The sequence below is a fragment of the Pituophis catenifer genome, unplaced genomic scaffold (assembly GCF_029215685.1).
Source record: "Pituophis catenifer annectens isolate HBS135680 unplaced genomic scaffold, rPitCat1.0.hap2 SCAF_1, whole genome shotgun sequence".
In the NCBI taxonomy this organism is placed as follows: Eukaryota; Metazoa; Chordata; class Lepidosauria; order Squamata; family Colubridae; genus Pituophis; species Pituophis catenifer.
Window position 1 is genome coordinate 323,567,473 of NW_027256881.1, and position 26,147 is coordinate 323,593,619.

Here is a 26,147-nt window from a genome sequence, read left to right on the forward strand (position 1 = left end):
AACATACAAAAGAGGAGCCCCGCATTAGATCAACCACTCCTTATGATCATATTCAATCTTGTTTCTCTGGAAAATGTACAATTTTAAGGCTTTAATGTCATTCATTTGATAGACCAGGTGATAATAATCCAAAGCAACAAATATACCTAATAATCCTCCTCCTATTTTCCCCACAACCTATTAAGTGAGTTGGGTTGAGAGAGTAACTGGTCCAAACTCCCCCAGCCAGTTTTTATACTTAAGGCAAGACTAGAACTCACCATCTCCTGGTTTCTAGCAGGATGCTTTAAAGTTGCCAAAATTGGAAAATGTTGGCCTAATCTCTGCTTTGGTTGCCTGTTGTAAAGAATATAAGGGACTGAAAAATTGCTTCCATAAACCTCAGTGCTGCCAAGTCATAATGATCAACCAAACTATCATTTCCAAATGGTAATGATCACACATTAATGCATTAACATTTCGATGCATTCTTATACTGTGTTTCCCTGAAAATAAGACCGGGTCTTATATTAATTTTTGCTCCAAAAGGGCTTATTTTCTGGTTAGGTCTTATTTTGGGGGGAAATACGGTACTAAATGCATCCATCTGGCTGACAATCTTAACTGGGGCTTATTTTGGGCGCAGGGCTTATATTACGAGCATCCTGAAAAATCATGCTAGGACTTATTTTCCGGATGGGTCCTATTTTTGGTGAAACAGGATATTCAATCTGTAAATAATGCAACCACTTGTAATCTGACATAGAAAAAGTGCTGTATTATTCTTTAGAACTCCAAAGTATGCTCTTGGCTTGTATAAGAGATGCAGTTCTTCAAGCAACATCTAAGGAAAAAGGATGTGGAAGCGGCCCAGAGCAGAATGAAAATAGTATGTTTGAGAAGGCCACAGAAGTGTGTGGAGATACTCGATGAAGAAAAATGCATCTAATGGAATGGCTATTGCAAGAAACGAGGATGAAACAAAGCTATTGCTTAATAGAAATGTTGCAAAGTCAAAAGGAGTAAGAAACAATTAAAACAGGCAGAGAAAATGCAAATAAATGTTGACAAAAATTAGATATTGTTTTGGAAGTAGGTGAAGGAGATTAAACAAAGACCCTCTAGCATCATGAATGAAATTAAAAATAAAAATGACTCGGGATGAAACTGAAGTGAGGAAATGTTGGAGGAGTAATTTAGATAGATAGGTAAGTCCTCCATTTACGGCTACAATTGGGACTGGGATGTCCATCATTAAGCGAGGCAGTTAAGTGAGTCATGCCCAATTTTATGATTTTTATTTTTTTTTGCTGTAATTGTTAAGTGAATCACATGGTTGGTAAGTGAATCTGGCTTCCCCCACTGATTTTGCTTGTTAGAAGCCAGGTAGGAAAGTCACAAATGGCAATCATGGACTCCCATGTAATTATGGCATGACATACAATAAACTATCATGAATATGTGCCAGTTGCCAAGCATCCAAATTTTGATCGTGTCACTCATCAAATTTGGTACTTGAAGCATTTTGATATGAAAATTTTGTCCCAGCACTCATCATTTGTTTGATACTCAATGCACAAGCTAAAACTTGTCATTGTTGGCTGCCTTGTGACTCACTATATTATTCCTTATGAGAAAAATTTGTTTGGTACTCATCGTTTTTGGTACTCATCATGCCTCCCAGAACCAATTAATGTTGAGTACTGAGGTACCACTGAATACAATTTGAGTGTCTGAGGGTTACTGTGGTTGATAAGTGAATCACATGGTCATTAAATGAATCCAGCTTCTCCCGTTGACTTTGCTTGCTGGAAGCTGTCTGGGAAGGTCACAAATGTGTGATCTTGGATGCTGCAAGCATCATAAATACATGGTGGTTGCCAGGCACATGACTGATCATGTCACCATGTGGACGCTGCAATACTTATAAGTGCAAGGACCAGCTGTAAGTAACTTTTTTCAGCACCACTGTAAATTTAAACGGTCACTAAATGAATGGTCATAAGTCAAGGCCTACTTATAAATACATACAGGAAGCTTGTGTTGTCATAGACTGCAATGGTTGGGAATGTGAATGTATGTGAACTGTTGTGTAAAAATGATGCTGTATTACCCGAGAACCCAAATGATTTCCTATAAATGTTAACCTAAACGATGCAGTAGGGTATGGATTTGAAAAATTTATCAAAAGATCAAGATAGTTTTGTTTCACATGGAAAGAAGTAAACAATCACATAAATGGTGAAAAGCAGATGCATTTGTATACTTCAGTAAAATGTTCATCCTTAGATAGGAAAATGGATGGAGAAATGTTAAAATGTGAAAATGCTGGTAGATGGGGTAGTATACTGTGAATAATGAATGTTTGTTGAAAGAAAAAAAAACAGTTGTGTGTTTCTGCCTTCACTGTTATTTGAAAATGAGGGAAGTTATCAGTTTTTCAGGGTAGACCAGACCAAGCAAGAGATACAAGAATTCTACAAACGCTACTTTATTGTCGTAGAACAATAAATATTGTTCAGGTTGCTTGCTGTCCCACCTAATACTAAACAAAATCAAGGCTTATTTTGAGATATTTTTCTCACACTTTCTTCTATTTCTGGATTGTATAATTTCTTATCCACGTCCCCCCCACTGTTCTTTCCTCCTCCTCTTCATAGTTTTCATATACCTTCCCCAAGATCACTCTGAATACCTTTAGAGATGGCCATGTCAAGAGAAAGACAAAACTAAAATAAATGCAGTGGAAATGATTTGCTTAAGAAGCATATATGATAAAACAGAAAAGACAGGGTCAACAACTGAACGCTGAATGAATGTGGAAGGAATACAAAAACGAATGGCCAATACTGAAACAAGTATGCTGAAGTGGTTTGGTCATACAGAGAGAATGAAGATCAAACTGCAGTACAAGCATAGGAAGGAAGAAGAAATGGGATGAGAAGGAAAAAAATGAAGGAAGCTGTAGCTGGATGAAGTTGAAGTTCCACAAAAAGAAAGAGAAGTTTAAATGGCCATGAATAAAGTGGTAGTTGGATCTGCTGAAATTAAGAATAGTTTGCAAGGCAGAAAATGGTATGGAGAACTAAACTTAATGGCAATAGAGTAAATCACTTTTGCTATCTTTAATCACTCTTATTGTTTCTTATTTATGCCCAGTGATAACCCTTACTCCAAAAGGAAATTGTATGAAGGTTGTATACATATTTATGCATTATTTTTTTACACTTCAGTCTACCTCTCTGTGATCCTATGCAGGTTGATATAGGTTGTTTCAAATAAGTGACTATTGGAGAATAGCTTTTCCAACAAGCTACCTTAAAATGCATTCAAGCCATGCTCATATCACATTTAACCAAAGTTAAGGCAAATAGGAATGCTATCACATGAGAAGTAAGCAGGCCATCCCATATGCTAAGTATCTCCACTGCAGCTGAAGAACTGCAAACTCTAGCTATGAAGCAGCAGCTAAGAGAGAACAGCCCATTCATCCACCTTTCAACCCTTCAGGCCCCAGTGCTCTTACACCCGATAATTTATTTTTTAATCCTGCTTTGCTTTCTTGCCTAACTTCATAAGATTAGATCACTTTAAACTCTTTTATGCAGTGTGGTAGCATTCATGAAAGACACCACAACACTGTTCCTCACAGACTATATAAGGAAATAGCCTAATTCCCAGCAGGGTTTACCACCACAAATTCAAACAGAGAAACCTCTCTGTCTTGGAATGGAGCCCTGGAGTGATTTCCTAAAAACAAATTTCAGAGTAGCTTTCTATGCTTTGCAAAATTCAGCAGGAAGCTACCATCAAATGGCCCCAGCAACAGCTGCCCTCAAACCCTGCAAGCCTTATGTTCTCATGTGAACTTGAAAGAACACTCACCATTCTCCTCCACAATGAACACTGGGGGCTCTGTTCAGAATTACACTGAGACTGGACAAAAAAAAGGGGGGGGAAGAGAATGACACATTTTTAGCACCATCATCCCCCTCCCTTAACAAAACATGTGCTAGCAGTGGGGTATAAACATTTCATTCACAGGCAGCAACAACTGTTTTATTTTCTTTAAAAATGGGTAATAAATAACCAAGTGGATGTTTATTTTGCAAGTGACAATGGAGTCAAATGGTACAGCTGTGCAACAGATCCAGATTTGAAGGGTGGAATGTGATTAATGGATACACAAAGCCCTATTTATGTACACCTTGAACCAAACTCATCTCTGGATTGTGCATCATCTAAACAGGGCAGCTGCATGAATAAACAAACAACTAAGAATGTTGCAAACCTGGATCTCTACGCACAAAATATACCGAATAATCAATTAGCAGTCTACAGCTCTTCATTCTCAAGGAACAGTTAAAGGAATTACTTTTAAAAGTCTGAAGATAATAAACACATAATGCAGACGCAGAGGTCCTATATTTGATATCTTCCCAATATTCCATGAATAGCAATGTACGCCCAGCATTTCATAGACGGCAACACTGTATATCCATACATTAGGCTAGCTACATACATACAGTACATAGCATTACTTGCAAGCAAGGGCAGCAGCAAGAGCTCTTTAAGCCCTTGAGAACAAATGTAGCCACATAGTCCGGCTTCTTAATCTCTTAACGTGCTACCTGATCTAGCTCAAGCCCATCAGTAGAAAACCAAACCAAATCCAAGTGCCTAATGTAGCTTCCCTCAAGCTCCTGTTTATTCAGGCAGTGGAAATTTCCTTCCACTCTACCCCATTCTCAAGCAGAATTGAGGAAAGACAATTACCCCCCATCTACAAATGGATGCCTTCTGTTGGCAGTGGGTCACTTGTTCAGTTTTCATTTAGGATATTTTATTTGGTTGAAGGAGGAGGAGGAGAAATGTTCAGAATTTTTTTAAACTTTTGCTATTTTTACCCAAGGAAGCTACATTTAAATAGAGCTTTTCTGTTAGGAATCTTTACAAAACCATACCCCAAAGAAATAAAATATTTGATGATACATATTTTAACTGCAGCATGAATAACATATGCAAAAAACTGGAAATAGGAAAAAATCCCAACTGAAGAAGATCTAATAGATAAAATCTTAGAATGCGCTGAAATGGACAAATTAACAAAAGAAATTAAAGAAAAAGAAGAGGCAGACTACTACAGAATATAGAATAAATGATATAATTGGCTTAACACTATCTATAAAGAAATATAAATATAAATAGAGCTTTTCTTATGCTACTACAAAACCATACCTAGATTGCCAGATTGGGAAAAGCTAGTGTATGTTTATAAGATAATTGAAAAGTATAGATTTAAAAACAGAGTCTATCCCCAATATTTAGAATGACACAACCCCAGAGTGTGCCAATGAACAAAAAGGCCTTTGAATGTACATATGTAGATGAACTTTGCCTCAAACAGAGATACACCACTGATACCAGAAGGAAACCAGGAAATGACATATACCAACACTTCCCAGGTTCATCTCTCTCCAAAAGAGCATTTTATTGCTCATCTTCACAATTTTTTTTTCAGTTCTTATTGTCAATCCTGACTCGGTCTTGCAAAGGATAAAGAAACAAAATCAAAAAGCTCATTCCAAAAAAAGACAAATATTAGAATCCACTGAAAATGCTTGACTAGTGTCAAAACCTTTACTTGAAATCACCATCACCCACCATAAGCCCCCATGACTCAGCTGCACTTTGCACACTTGAACTCTAAGTGTTCATAAGAAGCTACATTGAGCATGCTCAGTTATGGTTGCTTAAAAAAATAAAATAAAAAACTAACATACTTCTGAAATCAGCAATGCATTTTTCCTGACTTTAGAACTTTTATACTGAACGGAGATGGGGAAGCTTGAACCCAAAGGCCATTCTCTCTCTCACCAACTGAAGAAACACTTGCAGTATTAGGAACACCTGCAAAGCACTCCTGCTCCAGGTGTCTTGCATCTTTCTCCCTGAAAATTCTCTAGGTGCCATTGTTAAGGGTCTTTTAGGGAAGGCTTTATCCCTGGTTCCTTGAAGCTGCTGTTCCCTAGGAGCTGGGTGACATCTCCAAAGGTGAGGGCTGAAGTTGAGTCCAAACCATTCAATTGATGAGGGGGAGTTTGCAAGGAGCCAGGGTTTCAGCTAAGTCAGTATCCATTCCCAGGTAATGTCCTAGAGCAGGGGTCTCCAACCTTGGCAACTTTAAGACTTGTGGACTTCAACTCCCAGAGTTCCTCAGCCAGCTTTGGAAGTTCAGCTCTGGGAGTTGAAGTCCACAAGTCTTAAAGTTGCCAAGGTTGGAGACCCCTGTCCTAGAGTGCTCAAAGCATTGGCCTACATGATCCCCATTCTTTTAAGAAAGGGAATCACTGGTCTTTATTTCAGATAGGAAATCTAAGGCTACAGCAAGAGTGTGGTTTGTCTAATAAATCCAAGGTAGACATGAAGCTTGAATGAGCAGCCTCTCAATTTGCTACTCACAATACAATCTTATGCAGGTCTACTCAAAAGTTAGCTCAAGTTTGTTTATATAAGAAAAATGTGTTGCCTCTCAGCATTGCTTCCCACACAGTTTACACAAACTAGACAAAGTCTAAAACATCTTAAAACATCACTCTAGAAATTCTTGAAAAATGTTTTTATCATGTAACAATGACTCCACACATTGGGTATTATCTCAGAAAACATACCTCCCCTTTTTCAGGTTGCTATCTGCCTAACCTCAAACAGATACTTGATCTCAAAACTTCAGCAACCCTTCCAATCTGGCACTCTTTTAGAACAAAATGTCCAAAATTCCTTAGTTGCAAACCCAAAACATTTGAAAGGTGCCAGATAGGGAAAAGCCAGTGTACAAGATTGCAGACTTTAGTCTGCAATATGGCAAGCTACTGTATGTGTATATTGTGTACATATTTAGTATAAGGTTTTCAATGGCAGCTTTTGTGGATTTTTTATCATTCTCTTGAACTGTTTCATTGTTTAGCCCAGTGGTTTTCAATTTTGGCAACTTTAAGATGTGTGGTCTTTTAAAACAGGAGTCTCCAACCTTGGCAACTTGAAGACTTGTGGACTTCAACTCCCAGAGTTCTTCAAGTCTTCAAGTTCTCCTGCTTTAAAAGATCACTCCTCTCTCCCTCTAGACAAATATAAGCAATATAGATAAGTCAACACCTCCTCTTGTATTTTAATTTTTTTTAAAAAACCACTTCCTCCCATATCTCATCCCCTATCAATAATCAAATTACAAAAAACATTATCCTTTAGTTTGCATTACAGTAGTTTTTTTAATTTTTTGTTCTGTATTTGTAAACTTTAATAAAATTATTGTTAAAGAAAAAAGAAGTGGGGACTTCAATCCCAGAATTCCGCAGGCAGCATGCTAGGAATTGAAGTCCACACGTACCTTAAAGTTGCCATGGGCTGAAAAAATTCTGGTTTAACCTATCACACTGCATATATAAAAAGAGGTTTAAGTAGATGTGTGCAAACCTTCTCTTAGCCATAAATCGCAAGTTCTAAGTAGTGGTGCTTTCCTCAGCCATGGTTTAATCAATGCGACAGAACTAGTTAGAAGTGCACCACATCATTCACTATAAACTGTCATTTTCAAATCACAATAGCTCGATCAGCATAACATGTTATGCCAGTACCAAACATATGTGTATGCTTATCTCTTAAGATAACTCTTCACTGTTGACAGTAAGGAGATAATAACATGGAAATACATATAACTGATAAAAATTATTGGGATAATATATGTGAAGAAAAATCTAAAATACATTATATAAATGTGATGTCTTGTAAATTTTTGTCAGTATTACCTGCACAAGTATTTTGCAATGGTTGCTCCAGAGAACTTAAAAAGAAACTTTATAAATGGATGTCAAAACTTTTTTTCACTGTTGAGAAAAAATGACTTTTTTTCTTGCTCTTTAGAGCAGGGGTCTCCAACCTTGGCAACTCTGCTGCCTAGGGAATTCTGGGAGTTGAAGTCCGCCAGGCTTAAAGTTGCCAAGGTTGGAGACCCCTGCTTTAGAGGACAATCAATTTGTAGTCCTCTAGTGCTGTTGGACTTCCAGACTCTTTAATCACAGGCAGTGTGGAAAGCAGTGAGAATGAAGGTAGATCCAGTACAATTGTTTATAAAAATCAATTTCCTCCATCTCTTCCTTAATACATGCAAGATGAACACTTAATTATTTTTTGCTGCATATCATGGGTTTGCTACCGGGCTACTCCAATAATTTAATCCTTCCTCATAGAGGAAATAGCAATATAAACAAATTCTAAAGTATCGATTTAAACATGTACATATTTTCTACAGTTAAAAATAATATTTCAACCTATTGGCCAAGCCACAAAGAACTACCAGTTTTGCTGAAAAACACACCAGTCACAAGTTCTTATGAAAGAATGAGCTTCTCCAAATTGTTAAAACTGATGTAAGACATATATATATATACACACACATGCATACACACACACACGCACACAAGCACCTATGCAAACCCTCAGAGGAGCAAAGGCAAGAATTATTCAACATCCTTCACAAGGTAGCATTAGGCTTCTTCTGCACACTGCTGAAAGACAGAGGAAATCCTATTGCCCCAAAAAAGCCTAGGAAATCCAGACTCTACGTGACCTGACTTAGTTATTAGACAGCAGGTTTTATGGGAAGGATGAGGATATTTACAATCATTCATGCTACCTGGAGTTACAGCAAAGCTTACGCTGAATGAGGTTGCAGAGGGGAAAAGTATCATCAGGAAGTTACTCCCAATTGTTGCCATTAAAGAGTGTTTTTTGGAAGAGCAATTTCTATACAGCATCCTCCAAAAATTTTTTAAAAACCCAACCCACCACCTTTCAAATATGACTATGCATCCTCATATACATCAGAGAACAATGTGGCATTCAAAATGGACTGGATGCACCAAAAGGGAGGGGAGGAGAGGAGAAAGAGGAGACAAGGAGGTGGGGGGAGGGGGGAACTCACCAGGGCTGTTGGCTTCGTTTTCCAGAACGTGCAGTTCTGTGCAGTCAGCCAGGGAATGCTCAAGGCAGAGCTGAAGGAAACGGGCCTGGCTCCGAGTCACTCTCTTCAGTAAGGAAAGCAAAGCAACTGTCTGTTCGCACTCATTCCAGCCTTTGAACCAACCTGCCAATACTCCAACCTGGTCTCGAAACATCATGGTTGGTGCAAGTGAATGTCCGCGTGCAATATCGAGAACAGGGAAAAAAAATCTGTGTGGGGCACTCCCTGATATATATATTTTTTTTGCAAGGAAAAAAAAAAGTAGGAGAATCCCCTAGAAGTTCTTTTTTTTTTCTTCCCACCCACGCCCTTTTTTAAACGTCTATTTTACAACGTTGTTAACTGCAGAAATAGGACAGATGTTTGGAGACGGATTCTGAGGTTTGCTTGCTCTTCTTCTTCTTCCTCGCGTGTCCAAAAAGGCCACTGGCTGCTTCTTAATTCTGCCAAGGACAATGACACATGGTGGCAAGGGAAAACAGACACACTGCTTGGTTTCTGTGTGTGGACTTGTATAGCGGTATTTCTCAACAAGGCACAGCAATGTGTGAAGATGTTGTGAGGGGATATGGGTTATGTAGCTGTTTTCTTTTTGGGTGTTTTGCTTTCCCCTCCCTCTTTGCTCTTTTCCAGTCTGGTTATTTTAGCCCAGGGCTGGCGCTGGCTCTCCTTCCTCGGGCAGCTTTCTGGACCATCCACAGTCACAGCATTCCTTGCTAGGGGAAGTGGAGAAAATAGAAGCCTTCACAACTGTTGGAGAGGAGGAGGGGATGGAGAAAGAGAGAGAGAGGGGAAAAAAAAAGAATTTCACTGTGAGATGAGACACTCTGAAAGGCAACGCTATGATTCAGCATGACAAACAACGCGGCTCACTTCCTAATATGACAGAAGGGGAAATTTGGGATCAGCGATCAGTGAGAGCAAGAGGGTGGGTTAGGGAGGGAGACAAGGGCTTGGGGCTTGGTGTGTGGGGCACACACCAGGGGATTGTTTCTTCTTTTTTGTTAAAGACCACCCTCCCAAGAAATAACAGGTTCTGTGGAAAAGGAAGAGATGAGCACAGAGATAACGAGAGGCTGAAAATGCAGCCCACACACAGGCAGCAGAGGGAGTGATGGAGAAGTGCGGGCTTCACATCAGAGAGATTTAAAAGAAACCTCCCTGCTACACAGCAGTGAGGACAGAGCTCCCTGTTGCTTATTGTACATTCTAAGCAGTCTCTCCCAGTGCCCCCCCCCCCCAAAAAACAGGAATGTACCTGGCTGGGAGAGACAGGACTGCAACTGATCATTCATGCACAAGGAGAAAAGGGGGTGGTGGTGGTGGGGAGAGAACTTAACACTGCGGCTATAGATAGCTAATGCAAACCAGCCCAGGTTCTGGTGCTCTCCCCACCTCCTCCTCCTCCTCCTCCTCTTTCTCATGCCTTTCCACTCCCCAACCAGAAAGTAAGGCGGCTGAGGAGAAGGGCTGCAGCTTCAACTACAGAATTCAAGCATCTCCCAACCAGTCACCACCAGCCCCCACTGGATGTAGGCTCCAAGCAAGCAGCAGGCAGGAGACAAAAATAAACTCTCAGACACCCCCCCCCTCTTCTTTCCCCAAGACCACAGCACACACAGTTCAGCAGAAACCCGGAGGGGGGGTGGGGTGGGGACCCAAGGAAACTCACTATAGATTCTCGTTTTCATACTACTTTTAAAAATCGGGGACGATCACCTCCTTTCTCCAATCAGTGCTCAACACTCACAGACTGTCCTGCATGCACTTCACACACTTATATTCACCCCCTATTTCACAAGGTGGCGTCCATCTCTCGGTTCTCTCTGCGGTTGAAATCGCTACCAAGGGCACGTTTCTTCCGGGGGTTGCACAAATCTACGGAAAAAGGCTTCCCCCAACCTAGCAGTCGCTCAGATGCTCCAGACTACAACTCCCATCGCCCCGGCCAAGATGGCAATGGCTACGGAAGGCAGCTATTGGAATCCTTTACACTTCTGGAGAGTTCCAAGGTGAGAGTACCGCTTGAGAGCCTAAGCCAGGAAGGGCAACGGGGGTGGGGGGTGGGGAGGTGGCGCAAGCCGGTACCTCCCCAAGCACAGATGGGTGCAGAAAAAGTAACTGTCCCAGAAAAGCAATCTTACTTTAATGGGCTTCGAGACTGTCGAAGTAGATGAGTCTTCAAAAGAACCAGATGCCTTCTAGAAGGGGTAGTAGCCCCATCAACCCCCCCCCCAAATGATCTGCCCGGAAACTTTCAGGGTACCAGAAGGAGAAGCAACAACCTTTGCTTCACAGCCGCCGCCCCCGATTGTACAAGGACGACAAGCACCGGTCCCACATAAACTTCGAGCCCGGGACTCCAAGCCCTCTCCCAGCCCAATGCAAACAGAGGGAGCCGGGCACCTCACCCGGCACTGGCTCCGGCGGCTCTTTGCTCCGTGCCACAGACACCCGCCTCCCAGCCGCGCCCCCCGGCTCTGCGTCCTTCGAGCCCCGCGACAGTCTGGCGTCCCCGGCTCTGTGCCGGGAATTCCCCGCACCACCACTCCCGCCCGGGTGGGCTCCTCGATAGACGGGAGTCAGGACGCCGCAGAGCAAGGGCGCTTCGCCCGTCGTTCCGCCCGACTCGCCCGCTTCCTCTCGCCCGCCCCCTCCCCTCGCGCTATGCGGAGCGCCCACCTGGCTGCCGCGCGCCCTTCTGGCCGGCCGGCCGTCCTTCTTTTGCCGGCTTCGGCTGAGCCTTCACTGAAGAAGAAGAGGAGGAAGAGGAGCCGGCGATGGAGGTGGCGGTGGAGGAGGTGGCGGCGGCGGCGCCTGGCGGTGCCCGGGCAGGGCCATGGCGAGCCCGCGCACCAGCGAAGGCGACCCCGGCGGCACGGAGCAAAGAACGGCGCTGCGTCCGGGCGCGCCGTCGGACCCGCGTCTCTCCCTCTCGCGCTCTCTCTCCCCCGCCTGCTTCTCCGGCACAAGTGAGCCGCGCGCCCCGCGGAGCCCCCGCTCCTCACATGCTAGTCATTAGCATAGCCCATGACGTCATGGCCTCGGCAGCGGAGGTGCAACGCCCCCTCCCCGAGGAGCAGGGGGCGCCTCGCATTCCTCCGCCGCTGACTCAGCCCCGGGCGAGGCGAGGCCGTGGTGGCTTTGCGCGGGGCGCGATTGGCTGCAGGGGCGGAGCGCAACTCGATTCCACCCCAGCCGGGAGCGCGGCAGAGGAGGAGGAGGAGGAGGGGCTCCAGCTGCTCGCTGCTGCTGTCATTCCCCAAGCCAGACGACTTTGCATTGGCGATAAAAAGGCGGCTTGTTGCGCTTCGTCTCGCGCGCCCGCACTTTTGCTGCCTCGCGAAGGACACGCCCGTCCGCAAAAGCCTCCCGGCTAAGCGTAGATGATCGCCAGGGATAGCCGCCCGCTTCTGGCCCGATACCTCTTGCCTACAGGTTGGTTCTCCTGGGTTGCACAGGGCGCCGAGATGTCCTACTTCCCTCTACCACCGCCCCCTCGACATGGTGCTTTGCAAAAACAGGCCGCTAAAAATAATAATAAATAAATAAATAAAACCACCTCCCACCCTTACACAAACCTGGTCTTGGACGAGGGAGCGGTAATGAGGTACGAGTGAGAGTTTCCCTGCGTGCCGAGAAAGAAATCCCATCAAACCGCCCAGCAACATTGGAGTGCCCCCCTCTAAACGTTGCTGCATTGCAGATTGTGCTTCTCTGGTTTAAGATCAGGAGATATGTGCGGGGGTTGCAAAGAAGTCCACACGCGTCCTAACGCACCCAACGAACTGCTGGCGCAGACCTGCACGATTATCCCAGGGTCCTCCTCACGCTGCAATGGGTTAGCCCGGCAAAAGAGAACACCTGCATCAGGTGTGTGCAAGCGTGCATGCCTGTGTAGGGAGCGAGGGGAGAGCTTCGTGCCTGCTGATAGTCATTCATAACTTCCTCAAAGGGGATGTTTGGTTACCAGCTTCCTAAGAGGATGGGCGAGAGAGGACTGCAGACTTGTACCACCTTAGTAACAACACCTAGAGTGGTAAGAATTACATCAGCGAAACCTATGAGAAGCTATATAGACTTTTTGTCTGCAAAACCAGACTGTTACGTCAAGGTTCCAAGACAGTCTTATATTGTAATACTCCAAGATACTTTATCTACAACCAGCTCACAGTCCCTTCTCGCTTTATTATCTTTTGTCCTCAAGAGACTGTGCCAACTTTTTCTGCTTGATCTGTGCCATGTTCCAATGATGAGGGAGAAGGATTTCGAGATCTTTCAGGACAATGTTTCCCAGTCATCAAGATGCATTCATGTTCTTACAAGCTATGTGTCTGCTGCACAACCTTAGTCTCCAAACACCTTGGCGGTGGTTTTCAGGCTCTTTTCATATGTACCACCAAATGTTTCTACTGAATGTAAAAACACAAAGGTGAAATCTGTAAAGAGAGGGGAATGATGGTCATATTAACTGCACATAATTGGTTACATTCGGTTTAATTCATTGTAGGGCTTTTTTTGTATCAACTTTCTGGGATGCAGCTAATGTGTGTCTTTGCCCCACAAGATTGTGCACCATTGTGCAGATTCAATGATGGCTCTCTTCCTATTAATTAAAATAGGAAAACACAACACAACTAATTCTGGTTTTGTTTATAGCCCTTTTCCAATTATCCTACTAAACAATTTCTTAAATCATTCAAATCAGTCAGTCTGAGTTGCACAATAATCTCTTTGTTCAATTGACAATAGACCTGCTCTCACTGTGTTTGACTCTAGGGCTCTGCAGCATTTTGCATCTGAAGGCAAAATGGTGTTTCATGTACTTGGTTTAAGGAGTTGCTGACAAGGGCTACTTTGACACTTTTTTAATACTTTAAACATCTTTTCCCTTCAGATGCTGTACACATCTCTGCAACAGCCCTTTTGGATTTCTGATGGGGGAGATCAAATCTCCGTTAATCTTTTAAGCTACCCATATCTTCAAATAAGACACTATTCCAGGGTGAGAAAAGGCAAGCTAGAGGCAAGATGTTACAGAGTTCAGTTCACTAATAGGTACTGTATTTTTCAGACTATAAGACGTACCTGACTATAAGATGCACCTAAATTTAGAAGAGGAAAACAACAAAAAAAAGTTTTTGGCCTACCTTTTTTGGGGCCTTTTTTGGGCCTTTCCCAGTCTTTTTTTGGCCTGCTTTCAGGGCTTTTTTGGCCTGTTTTTGAGGCTTTGTTCAGCCTGTTTTTTGGTTTTTTGGCCCATTGTAGAGGCTTTTTTGGGGCCTTTTTTCTGAAAAAATGGGCCGAAAAAGCCTCAAAAACGGGCCCAAAAAGCCAAAAAAACAGGCCAAACAAAGCCCCGAAAATGGGCTGGAAAAGCCCACAAAACGGCCAAAAAAAGCCGCAAAAACGGGCCAAAAACCTCAAAAACAGGCCCAAAAAGCCAAAAAAACAGGCCAAACAAAGCCCCGAAAATGGGCTGAAAAAGCCCACAAAATGGGCCAAAAAAAGCCCGTTTTTTTGTCTGCTCAAAAACAGGCCAAAAACCTCAAAAATGGGCCTGAAAAAGGCCTGAAAACAGGGCGTGCAGAGGCCAAAAAATGGCTGGTAGATGGGCGGAGCTTCAGCAATATTCAGTCTATAAGACGCACAGACATTTTCGCCCCCTTTTGGGAGACAAAAAAGTGTGTCTTATAGTCTGAAAAATACGGTACATGTTTCCTTTCCATCTCACATAGCAACACTGAGAGAAAGAAAGAGAGAGAAAGGTGGGTGGATGAATGCATGGATGGATATAACTTTAAAAACACCTTTTGGGTAAAAATGGATAACCCTTCTTTTTTGAGTTGTAAGGTGTGTGGATGAACAGCTTCACCTCTGTGTAGCTTTAAGGAGTGGCTCTGACTGACCGCTGTGCTAGCCCAAAACCAGAACAACCTGCAAGAGAAGGGCTTTGCCGGGTCTCTTCCTGGAGAATCGAGATAAAGCCTGGATTGCAATAAACCTATGAAGGGCAAAACCTGAAAAGATAATTCTTATGCCTATTTGTGGAAAAAAAATTCTGGTTTAGAATCTACTTCTGATAGTTTTGTTGAGTCTTACAGAAGCAGAGTTATGATATTCTGCAAAGGTAGAAGTCTGTTTTTACTGTTTAATTATTCATTCAATTTCTGTACCTCTCAACTCAACCAAGTGACTCTGGGTGGCTTATAATTCTAAAGTTATAAAACAATAAAAACAGTAAAACATCCAGAAAATTAATATTTATTGCTGCTTAACTTGGTCCCCATTCACATCAAAGACTGTACAACAGGCTAGGAGCTGGTTTTTAGCCAGAAAATATTGCATGTACATTATTATTCATTTGTTAGGAATGGTTTCAAAGACAGATTCCTAGGTCCTGATTGGTTTTAGTGGGTGCACTCCAGTTTTTCAAAGCCGTCTTGATATGAGCTGCAAAAAAACCCAAGTTTTTCCATTTCTCTTTATTTCCATCTACTGATTGCATTTCTGCAGTTCACATTTGATATTCCTACTTCTTTCTCATACACAATCAAAATGAAAGGCAAGGATTTACAAAAAGATTGAACGGTTTTCCCCAAATCCATGCTTTGTATGTCATATTTTAGAAATTAAAAAGACATAATTCTTAAAAATAACTGCGGTAGCCTGACTAGAGTAAGAATAGGACAGGGTAGGTTGGCATTCTACGTCTGTTTTATTCCTCCTTTGCATCCCCATGTTATTTGACTCATTTAAGTCCCTCAGAATTAAGCTGATGTTCTCTGTTATTTTGGGGATGATCCTGACCCACGTTTCTTAATTCACAATGAGTTTCAAGGGCCCATATTGTAAACCCAGGAAACTGGTGCTACTAATTCCCTTGTAAAATATACAGAAGGATTCTGGAAACACTTTTTAAAACACGTTTTTGTGAGCAGCAGCTCACTTCATCAGATGTATACAGTGTGCAGCAGCTCATTAAGACTTATTCTTTTCCATCAAAATCATGAGTTGGAAAAGGTGCTTCTAGCCTCTTCTTGTTTTTGCCATCATAGGCTCCAACAATAATTCCCTCTATCATCTGATACTTAAAAGCATATTTGAAAATTGAGGCAAGGCTTCTGATTTCATAACTGACTAACTTTCAGTTTCCCCAACTTCTTTTCTAAATATCAAATTTAAAAACTCCCAACTATATTTTTAGGACTTCCTGAAAAAGATTATTTTGTAAACTGTAATGTATATTCCTGTAGTGTATGGAGCAAAACTGGCTGTGGAACTCTGGCAGTTGAAGTCCACAAGTCTTAAAGTTGCCAAGGTTGGAGACCCCTGGGTTAACCAACCTAAAAAGTTGGTTTATTGGAACCAAGTTCTCAATAAAACAGAAAAGAACCACCAGCAGATGGAAAGGTTATCCACATTTCCCCACTGGTCCTGAGAGTTCCTGCTTCAGTTTTGTGTTATGGATTAAAATGCAGATGATGGAAGAAATGGATGCTAGTGAGTGAGCCTCCTCAACATTCCACTGCTGTGATTTCTGCAGGATTTTTAGGAATGCATTTTGTAAGGAGTTCTCTGATTGACCTTGGCTTGTTTCGTTGAGTCAGAATAGCCTACCAAGAGAATGGAAAATTAAACCACACCTATGCATTCCTAGGAAACAAGAGTTCACTGCTAGAGTGCACGCTTTGTATAGAAATGTGTTTAAATCCCTGGAACGTCTCTTTAAAGGATTGTTCTAAGATTCCAGAATATTGTAATCAATCAGAACTGATCGTTTTAGTCTTGGCAATTCCAAATGGTGGGAACTATGAACAAGACTTCTTGCTTGGCTCCTAATGAAAATTGTTTTGCAACTTTGGGTAGAGCTGCTAGTTTTCCTTCGTTGAATTAACCACAGTGGGAACAGAAATACGGTTCAATGATAAAGCCCATGCTTTGGACCTCGATTCAGTTCTGGTCTATTCTCCAGATAGCAAAGGATAAGCAATAAGCAATGTGAGGCTGCCACAAAGAAGGGGGGGGGGTGTCAAGTTATTTTTCAAAGCAACAGAAGGCAAGACGAAGCAATGGATGGAAATTAATCAAGGAGAGAAACAACCTGGAATTAAGGAGAAACTTCTTAACAGCGAGAACAACTAACCAGTGGAACAGCTTGCCTTCAGAAGCTGTGGGTGCTTCTTCACTGGAGGTTTTTAAGAAGAGACTGACAACTACTTGTCTGAAATGGTACAGGGTCTCCTGCTTGAACAGGGGGTTGGACTAGAACACCTCCAAGGTGCTTTCCACCTCTATTCTAATTCAGTACCTTTGACTGAAATCTTAGACAACTGCACATAATTGGAGTAGAGATTTCTTGATTAGATGATAACAATAGGTGATATATAAACCAAGGTTCTGAGACCCAGGTTGTAAGCAATAGGGAAGGGAATTACCAGGCCCACTAGTGGTTTTAATCCTCTTTTCTTTGCATGTAACAATTTTATCCTGATCATGGATATCTAATGCTTGGAAAATAAACATGTTTAACTGGATTCATACATCATACTAAGCCAGGTTCTGCTTCGTTGGGGCTTCTGAAATAATTCGCAATTGTCTGGGATTCAACTATCCAGCTAAGCCATATAAGCATTGGTTACAAACCACAACTAAGTTTGCAATGCATGTGATATCACTCCCTCCCACTTGCTCCCACGGCAGTTTTTGCAACCAAGAGAGTATTGCAGATAGTTTGGCCTTCAGCAGAAAAGAAAAAAAAAAACAAAACCCCGAGTTCCAGATAAGTTATGACAAAAAACTCCTGGTGTTCCCAGGATTCAGGCATTATAGCTACTCATTTGGGGAAGGCTGCTAGAGATTGGCAAAGGGCCAAGAATACAGCAGTCTTCTTAGTAGGAGAAGAATTTGCTTATAAAGTGTAGTTTGAAACATCCTTGACCTATCCTGCCAAATGAATGCATTCTTATGTCTTTCTCTCACCCCCATTTTCTAAGCCCTATAGTGACAGTAGTTCCAAAACAGAGCTGCAGTGAAGCTCCTGAGTAAAAGCTCTACCAGGTAGAAACCATTTACGTTCTCCCTTTCCTGTGAGCACTGCTAGCCAAGATGCTGACTTCTGATGTGTGCTTAACCCCATGTCTCACAGGGACTGCCGTCTCTAGAGCTGTAGTTACCTTGCTCAGAAGGCTGAGATCTTGTGCAAAAGGGCTTGGCTCTGTTGATGGCATGTGATTCCTGCTGGCATTTGACCTTGGGTTACTGCTGGACACAGATTTGCACAGCGGCAGCAATAGTTCGCTGTTAGATTATTTTTGGACTGTTTTCTCTGGGTACTTGGAAGGATCAGTAGGGAGAGGTAGTTTTAGAGTCAAGTCATGACGGCGGGTTTCAACAGATAACATTTTGGCGATATTTTCCTTTCAACCATTGTAGTTGGAAGCCTATCTGCCCCTCAAGTCTTGCACAAATAGACAGGTTTTTTTTTAAAAAAATTTAGAATAATTGTTACCTTTCCATTTTCTAAGATAGCCACGAGTACGTGCAAAACAGGACATTTGGCCTGTATGTCTCTTATTTTAATTTTCTGCCTAAGAAATGTTATTACCAATGGTCAGGAAGAAAGACCACTTTGTTAGGAGATTTGTTTTGTAGATTTTTTTTTCTCCTAGAATTTTCTGCAAGTGCTGGGTCCAATTTTTTTGGGATCAACTAACTGTTGATCCATTGGTTGTGATAGGATTGGCTAATTAGCTTTTGCCCAAGAGTGACTGGCCCAAAAGTTACCCAGCTGGCTTTCATCCCTTAGGCGGGACTAGAACTCACTGTCTCTTGGTTTCTAACCTATTGCCTTCATTATGTAGGAAGTTAGCACCCACCCCTTTCCTAGAGGAATGAAATATTTTGGGAAATATTAAAAAGGCAGAATATTATGTTTCCCCGGATGAGAAATGGAGAAGCATGTTTTAAAGACGAAGCAGCTCCCATCTTCCTGCCCCCACTCTTTGTCAATGGGCCAGAGGCAGAAACCCAATCCTTTGTCAATGGACCATCATCTGCAACACAATAGGACCCATCTAGCAATAGAAACTAACACAATGGGACCCATCTAGCAACAGAAACTCACCACATGGCACCTGAGAAGATTACATCAGCCAGCAAGGCTAGCTAAGACACCCACCCCCTGGGAGTCTGACAACCAATCAGGATACTCTTTCTGGGCCCCAGGAAGTTCAAAGCCAGAGAGGGCATAAACCCGGGGACTCACTGCGTCTCGGCCCTTTTCTGTTCAGGAACTCAAACCATGTGATCCTGTCCACCATTAAACCATCTTTCCAAGCAGTCTCCATGTTTCCAGTGACTTTTCCCCACTTGGAGCTGAACCCAGAAGGCTATTTCTTCCTACAGCTACTAGACCAAACTGGCTGTCTTGTCTTAAAATATTTACATGAAAGAGTACATTTTTTTGCCATGAGCTTCATGGACTAAAGCTCCCTTCCTTACCCAAATAGCTTTTAAGTATACAGAATTCAAAGCTGAAAAAGCTGGGATTTTCCTGGCTGGATAATTTCTTCCACCAACATCAGAACTGACATTTCTGGCATCCATCTTTCATTTAGAAATCTTTCAGAAATCTCCATGACAAATGATCTGATTCACTAATGCTATTATTAGCAGATATCATTTTGTTCTTAATGTCTCAAAACAAAATCCAGAATATGTGATGTTAGGTGGCTGCTTTAGTATTTCCATAAGCCCCAAAGGTTTTAATTTCAAAAATAACTCATGTATAGGAGTGGATTCAAAATCTCAGCAGGGGGCAGCACCTGGTTGACCTTATCTATCCTTGGGAGTTAAGCAGGTCTGGGCCTTACTAGAATGTGGATAGATTCCTCCAGGGGACATCAGGTGAAGTGGTTCGGGAATAACGAGAGACACAACCAAGCAAGTGACAACAGCTCTTTAATTTACAGTGAGACTTCAGCAAAAACTCAGAGGCTGCAGCCCTCCTTATATACAATCCTGGAGGGACTGTCAGCCAATCAGAAACGTAGGCAGGTTTGAAACTCCCGCTCAAAAGTATCAATACATAACACCCCTCCCTTCCCAGAAGGCACTAACATTCAAAAATTTACATAAGTACACACAAAATCTCGCAGGTGCCCAGGCCAAGTTCTCGTTCTGGTTGACCTGCGCAGTTCAGTGTTTGGTGGGGCGTCGAGCTGGTCGGAGGGACCTTCTGTCTCTCCCGGCTCCGCCAATGGAACCTCCTGGATTTTGTCCGGGGCGTGGTTATCCCCGGTTGGGCGTGGCGACTCGCTGGGGCAGCGCTGGAACCAGGGCTTGTCAGCTAAGTATTCTCGCGAACCCGGGCTTGAGTTAGCTGTTTTGGGAAAGTTGTTATAGTTAGGCTTGGAGATGTCTAAATTTATGTTTGCTTCGCCGACTACCCTTTTTCTCAGTTGGTCTATGTGGCGCTTCCAGAGTCTGTCTACCCCTACGTCTACTGTATACGATTTCGGGCCTGTTATGCCCACTATGGTTCCTGCAACCCATAGCGGTCCGCTGGCATAGTTCCGAGCGAACACCGGGGACCCAACCTGAAACTGTCTTAGTCCAGAGGTTTCTCCTTTGAAATTTTCGTGTGAATAGTTGGGGTGAAGCCTATCTAACACGCACCGAAGCTTCCTGCCCATGAGGAGCTCTGCTGGACTTCTCCCTGTGGCTGTGCATGGTGTGGCATGCTGGACAGCTAAGAATTGGTCTATCCTGGCCTGCCAGTCTCCGTTATCCAGTCTGGATAGGGCCTCTTTGGCCGTTCTTACAAAACGTTCGGCCAATCCATTAGAAGCCGGGTGGAACGGGGCCGATAGGGCATGGCGGATGCCCAGTCCAGCCAAGTATCCCTCGAACAGGGTTGCTGTGAATTGAGGGCCGTTGTCAGATACTAGAGTATCCGGTAGGCCATGTGTGGCAAACAGCTTGCGGAGGACTTTAATGACGGCCTCGGCTGTGGTAGAGGGCATTAGGATTATTTCAAGCCATTTCGAAAAGGCGTCTACTACAATTAAAAATGTTTGCCCATGGAAGGGGCCAGCAAAATCAATATGGATCCTCCCCCATGGCCCCTTTGGTTTTTCCCACTCCCGGATGGGCGCTACCGGGGGATCAGGCCGAGACTCCTGGCAGGGTCTGCACTTCCCCACCCACTCGGAGATAACTTGGTCCATGTTAGGCCACCATACATAACTGCGGGCTAAACTTTTCATTCTGACAATGCCCGGGTGCCCCTCGTGCAGCAATTCTAGAACCCTTGTTCGTAATTTTTCTGGCACTACCACCCTGTCACCCCACAACAAGCAACCACCTTGCGTAAACAGTTCGTTTCGTTTGTTTACAAAACCTTGGTAGTCCCCCCCGTCCACCTTGACCGGCCACCCTTTCAGCACCCACCCCATCACAGTACGAATGATCGGGTCCCTGGCTGAGGCTTTTGCCACATCGGCAGAGGAAATAGGTCCCAAAGTTAATGTGTCCAATAGGAGGACGGAGGCCTCTGGTGTAGGGTTGGTCAGTAAGTCAGGTAGGGGACAGCGGCTGAGGGCATCCGCGTGACCCAGGGTCCGTCCGGGTCGCTGTACCAGCTGATATGAATAGGCCGAAAGAAAAATAGCCCATCTAGTCAATCGTGGGGAAAGAGCAGCGGGGGTGGGTCTGTCGCCTGCCAAAAGTCCTAGCAAGGGCCGGTGATCAGTCACAAGTTCGAATTGCCGGCCAAAAAGGTATTCGTGGAACTTTTTAACCCCCGCAATTGCAGCCAGAGCCTCTCTGTCCAATTGGCTATAGTTTCGCTCTGCGCTTGACAGAGTGCGAGAGTAAAACGCAATGGGCGCCTCTAGGCCGTTCGGCAGTCTATGGCCCAGGACGGCACCAACTCCTACGGGGGAGGCGTCACAAACCAATACAAGCGGTAGCGCTGCGTTGTATTGGATTAGGAAACTGTCTTCTGATAGAAGTCTCTTAACTGCCTCAAAAGCGGCTGCTTGTGGTTTCCCCCAGACCCATGGTACATTCTTCCCCAATAGTTTGTGAAGGGGATCTGCGACGGTAGCTTTGTCTTTCAGGAACATTGAGTAAAAATTGAGCAGTCCAAGGAAGGCTTGGAGCTCTGCCTTGGTCTTGGGGGTAGGTGCGCTCTTAATCGCTCTCACCTTGCTTTCGGTAGGGTGGATGCCTGTGCCGTCCACCCTGTACCCCAAAAATTCAACGGAGGGGACAGCGATCATACATTTATTTTTCTTTAGCCTTAGTCCCGCTTCCCTAAATCTAGAAAGGACGTTCCTTACTCTGTCCCCTAACTGACGTTCGTCCTGAGCGCTGACTAGAACGTCATCAAAATAGGGCACCACTCCGGGGAGCCCTTGCAGGAGGCGCTCCATGGTGCTTTGAAACAGGCCGGGTGCAACGCTCACCCCAAACTGGAGCCTGGTGCATTTGAAAGCACCCCTATGAGTCACAATCGTTTGCGCCTCTGCCGTGGCATCATCAACTGGTAATTGTTGATAGGCTTGAGCCAGGTCTAATTTGGCAAAAAATTTTCCGGGCCCCAGGGTGTGTAGTAGATGATGCACGATCGGCACCGGATAGGCGCTTGGCTGCAAAGCCTTGTTGATCGTGCACTTGTAGTCGGCGCAGATCCTAATTGAGCCGTCCGACTTTACTGGGGTCACTATAGGGGTTTCCCACTTTGCATGGTCAACGGGAACCAACACCCCTTGTTTAATTAATTTGTCCAGTTCCGCATCGATCTTTGGTTTCAATGCGAAAGGCACCCGTCTGGCCTTGAGTCTTATTTGGGCTACGTTGGGGTCTAAATTTAGGGAGATAGGGGTTCCCACATACTTGCCCAACGTGTCCCCGAAAACGTCCTGGAACTCGGTCAGGAGACTGTCTTTTAACGATGACTTGAGCATCTGGTGGACGCCGGTGAAACCCATGCCGAGGGCTCGGAACCACCCCATGCCGAGAAGGCTGGGAAGCTGCTTCATGACGATGGTCAGCGGCAGGTTTCTTTCGTAGTCTCCGTAGGTGACTCGGAACGTGCCCACGCCTTCGAGGGGGACTCGGTTCCCCTGATAGTCTAGGATGCGCAGTCTCTGTTTGGAGAGCTGGTCCTTCCGGAATGATGGCAGGAGGGTCTTTAGGGTCGCCCAAGACATTATGGAGAGAGCTGATCCGGTGTCGATCTCCATCGAGCATGGCTTGCCGTTGATTTCGACCACCGTGCTGACTTTGTCCTCGACTTCCGCGCTGGCCTGGTCTATGTGAATGCTGCGGCCGTCTCGAGGTTCAAATTCGCGCCGTTTTTTCGCGCCGCCTTCTCTCGTTGGCTGTTTCTGGCGCGTCGATTCTGGTTGGCTGCGGCGCTCACGTGGTTGGTGCTTTCTGGGCAGAATGGCCCTACAGACTCGCGCCAAGTGCCCTTTTTTCTCGCAACGCCTGCAGATGGCCTCCCTGTATTTGCAGGACAGTCTGTCATGGTGCCCTCCACAGCTGGGACAGCTTCGCCGCGGGCTGCTGGTATCTTTTCTCTGGTGCTCGGTTCGGAAGACGTCCTCATCCGACTCGGACTCAGAGCTGGATCCGGCGTCTTCTCTGTGCACCGGGGCAGACTTGGGGTTGTCTTTGCTGGTCAGCGGACGCTGCAGCGTTTCTGCGGCTTTTGTGGAGGCTTCGTGAGCCCTGGCCTCGTCTAGGGCTCCAGCAAGCGTCAAATCAGGCTTGGCGAGCAGGCGCCGTTGCAGCCTAATGTCCCGAACACCACAGATCAGTTGCTCAAGCAACGCATCGTCTAAGTCTCTATAGTCGCAATGGGTTGCGGCTTTTCTTAGGCTGGCCATGTATGCGCTGACCGGTTCTCCCTCTCGCTGAACGTGCTGTCTGAGTTGGTACCGTTGCACGAACTTGGAGGGCACGGGGGCATAGTGAGCCCGGAGCGTGGCCATCAGGGTGTCCCAGGAGACGGTCTGGACAGGAGTTGGCTCACACAGTGACTCGGCCATCTCGAACACGTCGGGTCCGCAGTGGCTTAGGAAAAGGGCTCTCTTCCGATTAGCGGAGAGCCCCTGCATGTCGCTGGCTTCGAGCGAGCATTCGAACCTCGTTAGGTACGAGACCCATTTTTCGCGGGTCGGATCAAAAGGCTTGGGCGGAACGTAGGCAGACATGTTCGGTATGCCTCCTGTAGTTCGCCTCGTCGCCTAGCTGAAGCTCGTGGTCTCACTGGTTCGCTTCTTGTGCTCTCTATCCCACCTTCGTCGCCAATGAAGTGGTTCGGGAATAACGAGAGACACAACCAAGCAAGTGACAACAGCTCTTTAATTTACAGTGAGACTTCAGCAAAAACTCAGAGGCTGCAGCCCTCCTTATATACAATCCTGGAGGGACTGTCAGCCAATCAGAAACGTAGGCAGGTTTGAAACTCCCGCTCAAAAGTATCAATACATAACATCAGGAGTGTAGGTTAAGCTGCAAAGTAAAAAAAAAAAAAAAATCCTGAAAGGCAACAGCAATCTATTTTCATACTGCTGCAGAGAAAACTATATGAATGTGTGTCCATGGTCAAAGTTGACATGAAGGAAATTTACCTTTTACCTCTATTCAAAAGATGGATATGTTGGAGAATTCTACTATAATCTAAATATAAAGCAGTCAGCTGCTTCATACCTTAAACTGAGCCATACCAGAGCTTGGTTTATACTTTTCTGATTTATAGTTGAGTTTGTTTATTATGGTTTATAAACCATAGCTTAAAATTTAGCCAGTTCAGCAAAGTAAATAAGATATTTTTCCAACCAATGTGCAAATCTAGACATTGACTTGTAACCCAGATGCTTTGATTTTGAAATTGCCAAATAGGTTTCTGGGCTACAGAAACCTGGATAGACATTCAATCACAATAGAGCTAGTAGGGATCTTGGAGGTCTTCTAGTACAACCCCCTGCTCAAGCAGCATGGCTAACCTTTTTGCCCTCGTGTGCCAAAAGTGGGGGGAGTGCAGGGGGGTTGCGCCCATGCGTGCCCACACTCATAATTCAGTGCACCCCACCCCCCCACGCATGTATGTGTGACACCCCTGCGCTCCCCCCACTTTTGGCACTCGATGGCACGGTGGACCCAATAGGCCCGTTTTTCACCTACCCAGGCTCCAGATGCTTTCTTGGAGCCTGGGGAGGGCAAAAACAACCTTCCCCATCCCCCCGGAGGCTGGAAACGGCCCATTTGCCAACTTCCGGTGGGCCCAGAAGACCCAAAAATCAGCTGGCCGGCACTGAGCTAGGGCAACACTTGCATGCCCATTGATATGGCTCGGCGTGCCACCTGTGGCACGTGTGCCATAGGTTCGCCATCACGGCCCTATACCATTTCAGATAGGTTGCTGTCCAGTCTTTTCTTAAAAGCCTCCAGTGATGAAGCCCCTACAACTTCTGAAGGCAAGCTGTTCCACTAGTTAATTGTCCTCACTGTTAGGAAGTTTCTCCTTAATTCCAGGTAGCCTCTTTCCTTGATTAGTTTCCATCCACTACATTAAAAAGGTAAAGGTTCCCCTCATACATATGTGCTAGTCATTCCCGACTCTAGGGGGCGGTGCTCATCTCCGTTTCAAAGCCAAAGAGCCAGCGCTGTCTGAAGATGTCTCCGTGGTCATGTGAGCGGCATGACTAAACACTAAAGGCACACAGAACGCTGTTACCTTCCCACCAAAGGTGGTCCCTATTTTTCTACTTGCATTTTTTTACGTGCTTTCGAACTGCTAGGTTGGCAGAAGCTGGGACAAATAACGGGAGCTCACCCCGTTACGCAACACTATGGATTCAAACCGCTGAACTGCTGACCTTTCGATCGACAAGCTCAGTGTCTTATCCACTGAGCCACCATGTCCCTGATCCTCTTCTCTGACCTTGTCTTTAATCAGGATTGTTCTTTGCTATGATTGATCAGTAGTCCCAATGGATAACAGAAAAAGAATTCCACATACCTTTGGATTTTGGCTGATAATCACAAACAAAAGAACCTTAAATGTTTTTATCACCTCATTCACTCATCAGAAGACTGATATCTTTCCTGCAGCTTCTTGGGCCAATTTATT

The 26,147-nt window shown here is 44.5% G+C and overlaps 1 protein-coding gene across 2 annotated transcripts in view; it reads right to left on the bottom strand.

Moving 5' to 3' along the window:
• The window catches only part of SAMD4A (sterile alpha motif domain containing 4A), a 133,572-nt gene extending 124,350 nt beyond the window's left edge, over positions 1-9,222 (bottom strand). For both annotated transcript variants that reach the window (XM_070942844.1, XM_070942836.1), the window contains exon 1: positions 8,960-9,222. In XM_070942844.1, the coding sequence (XP_070798945.1) occupies positions 8,960-9,155 (196 nt within the window). In that variant the 5' untranslated portion in view covers positions 9,156-9,222. The remainder of the gene's footprint in view (positions 1-8,959) is intronic.
• Between the last annotated feature and the right edge of the window lie 16,925 nt (positions 9,223-26,147).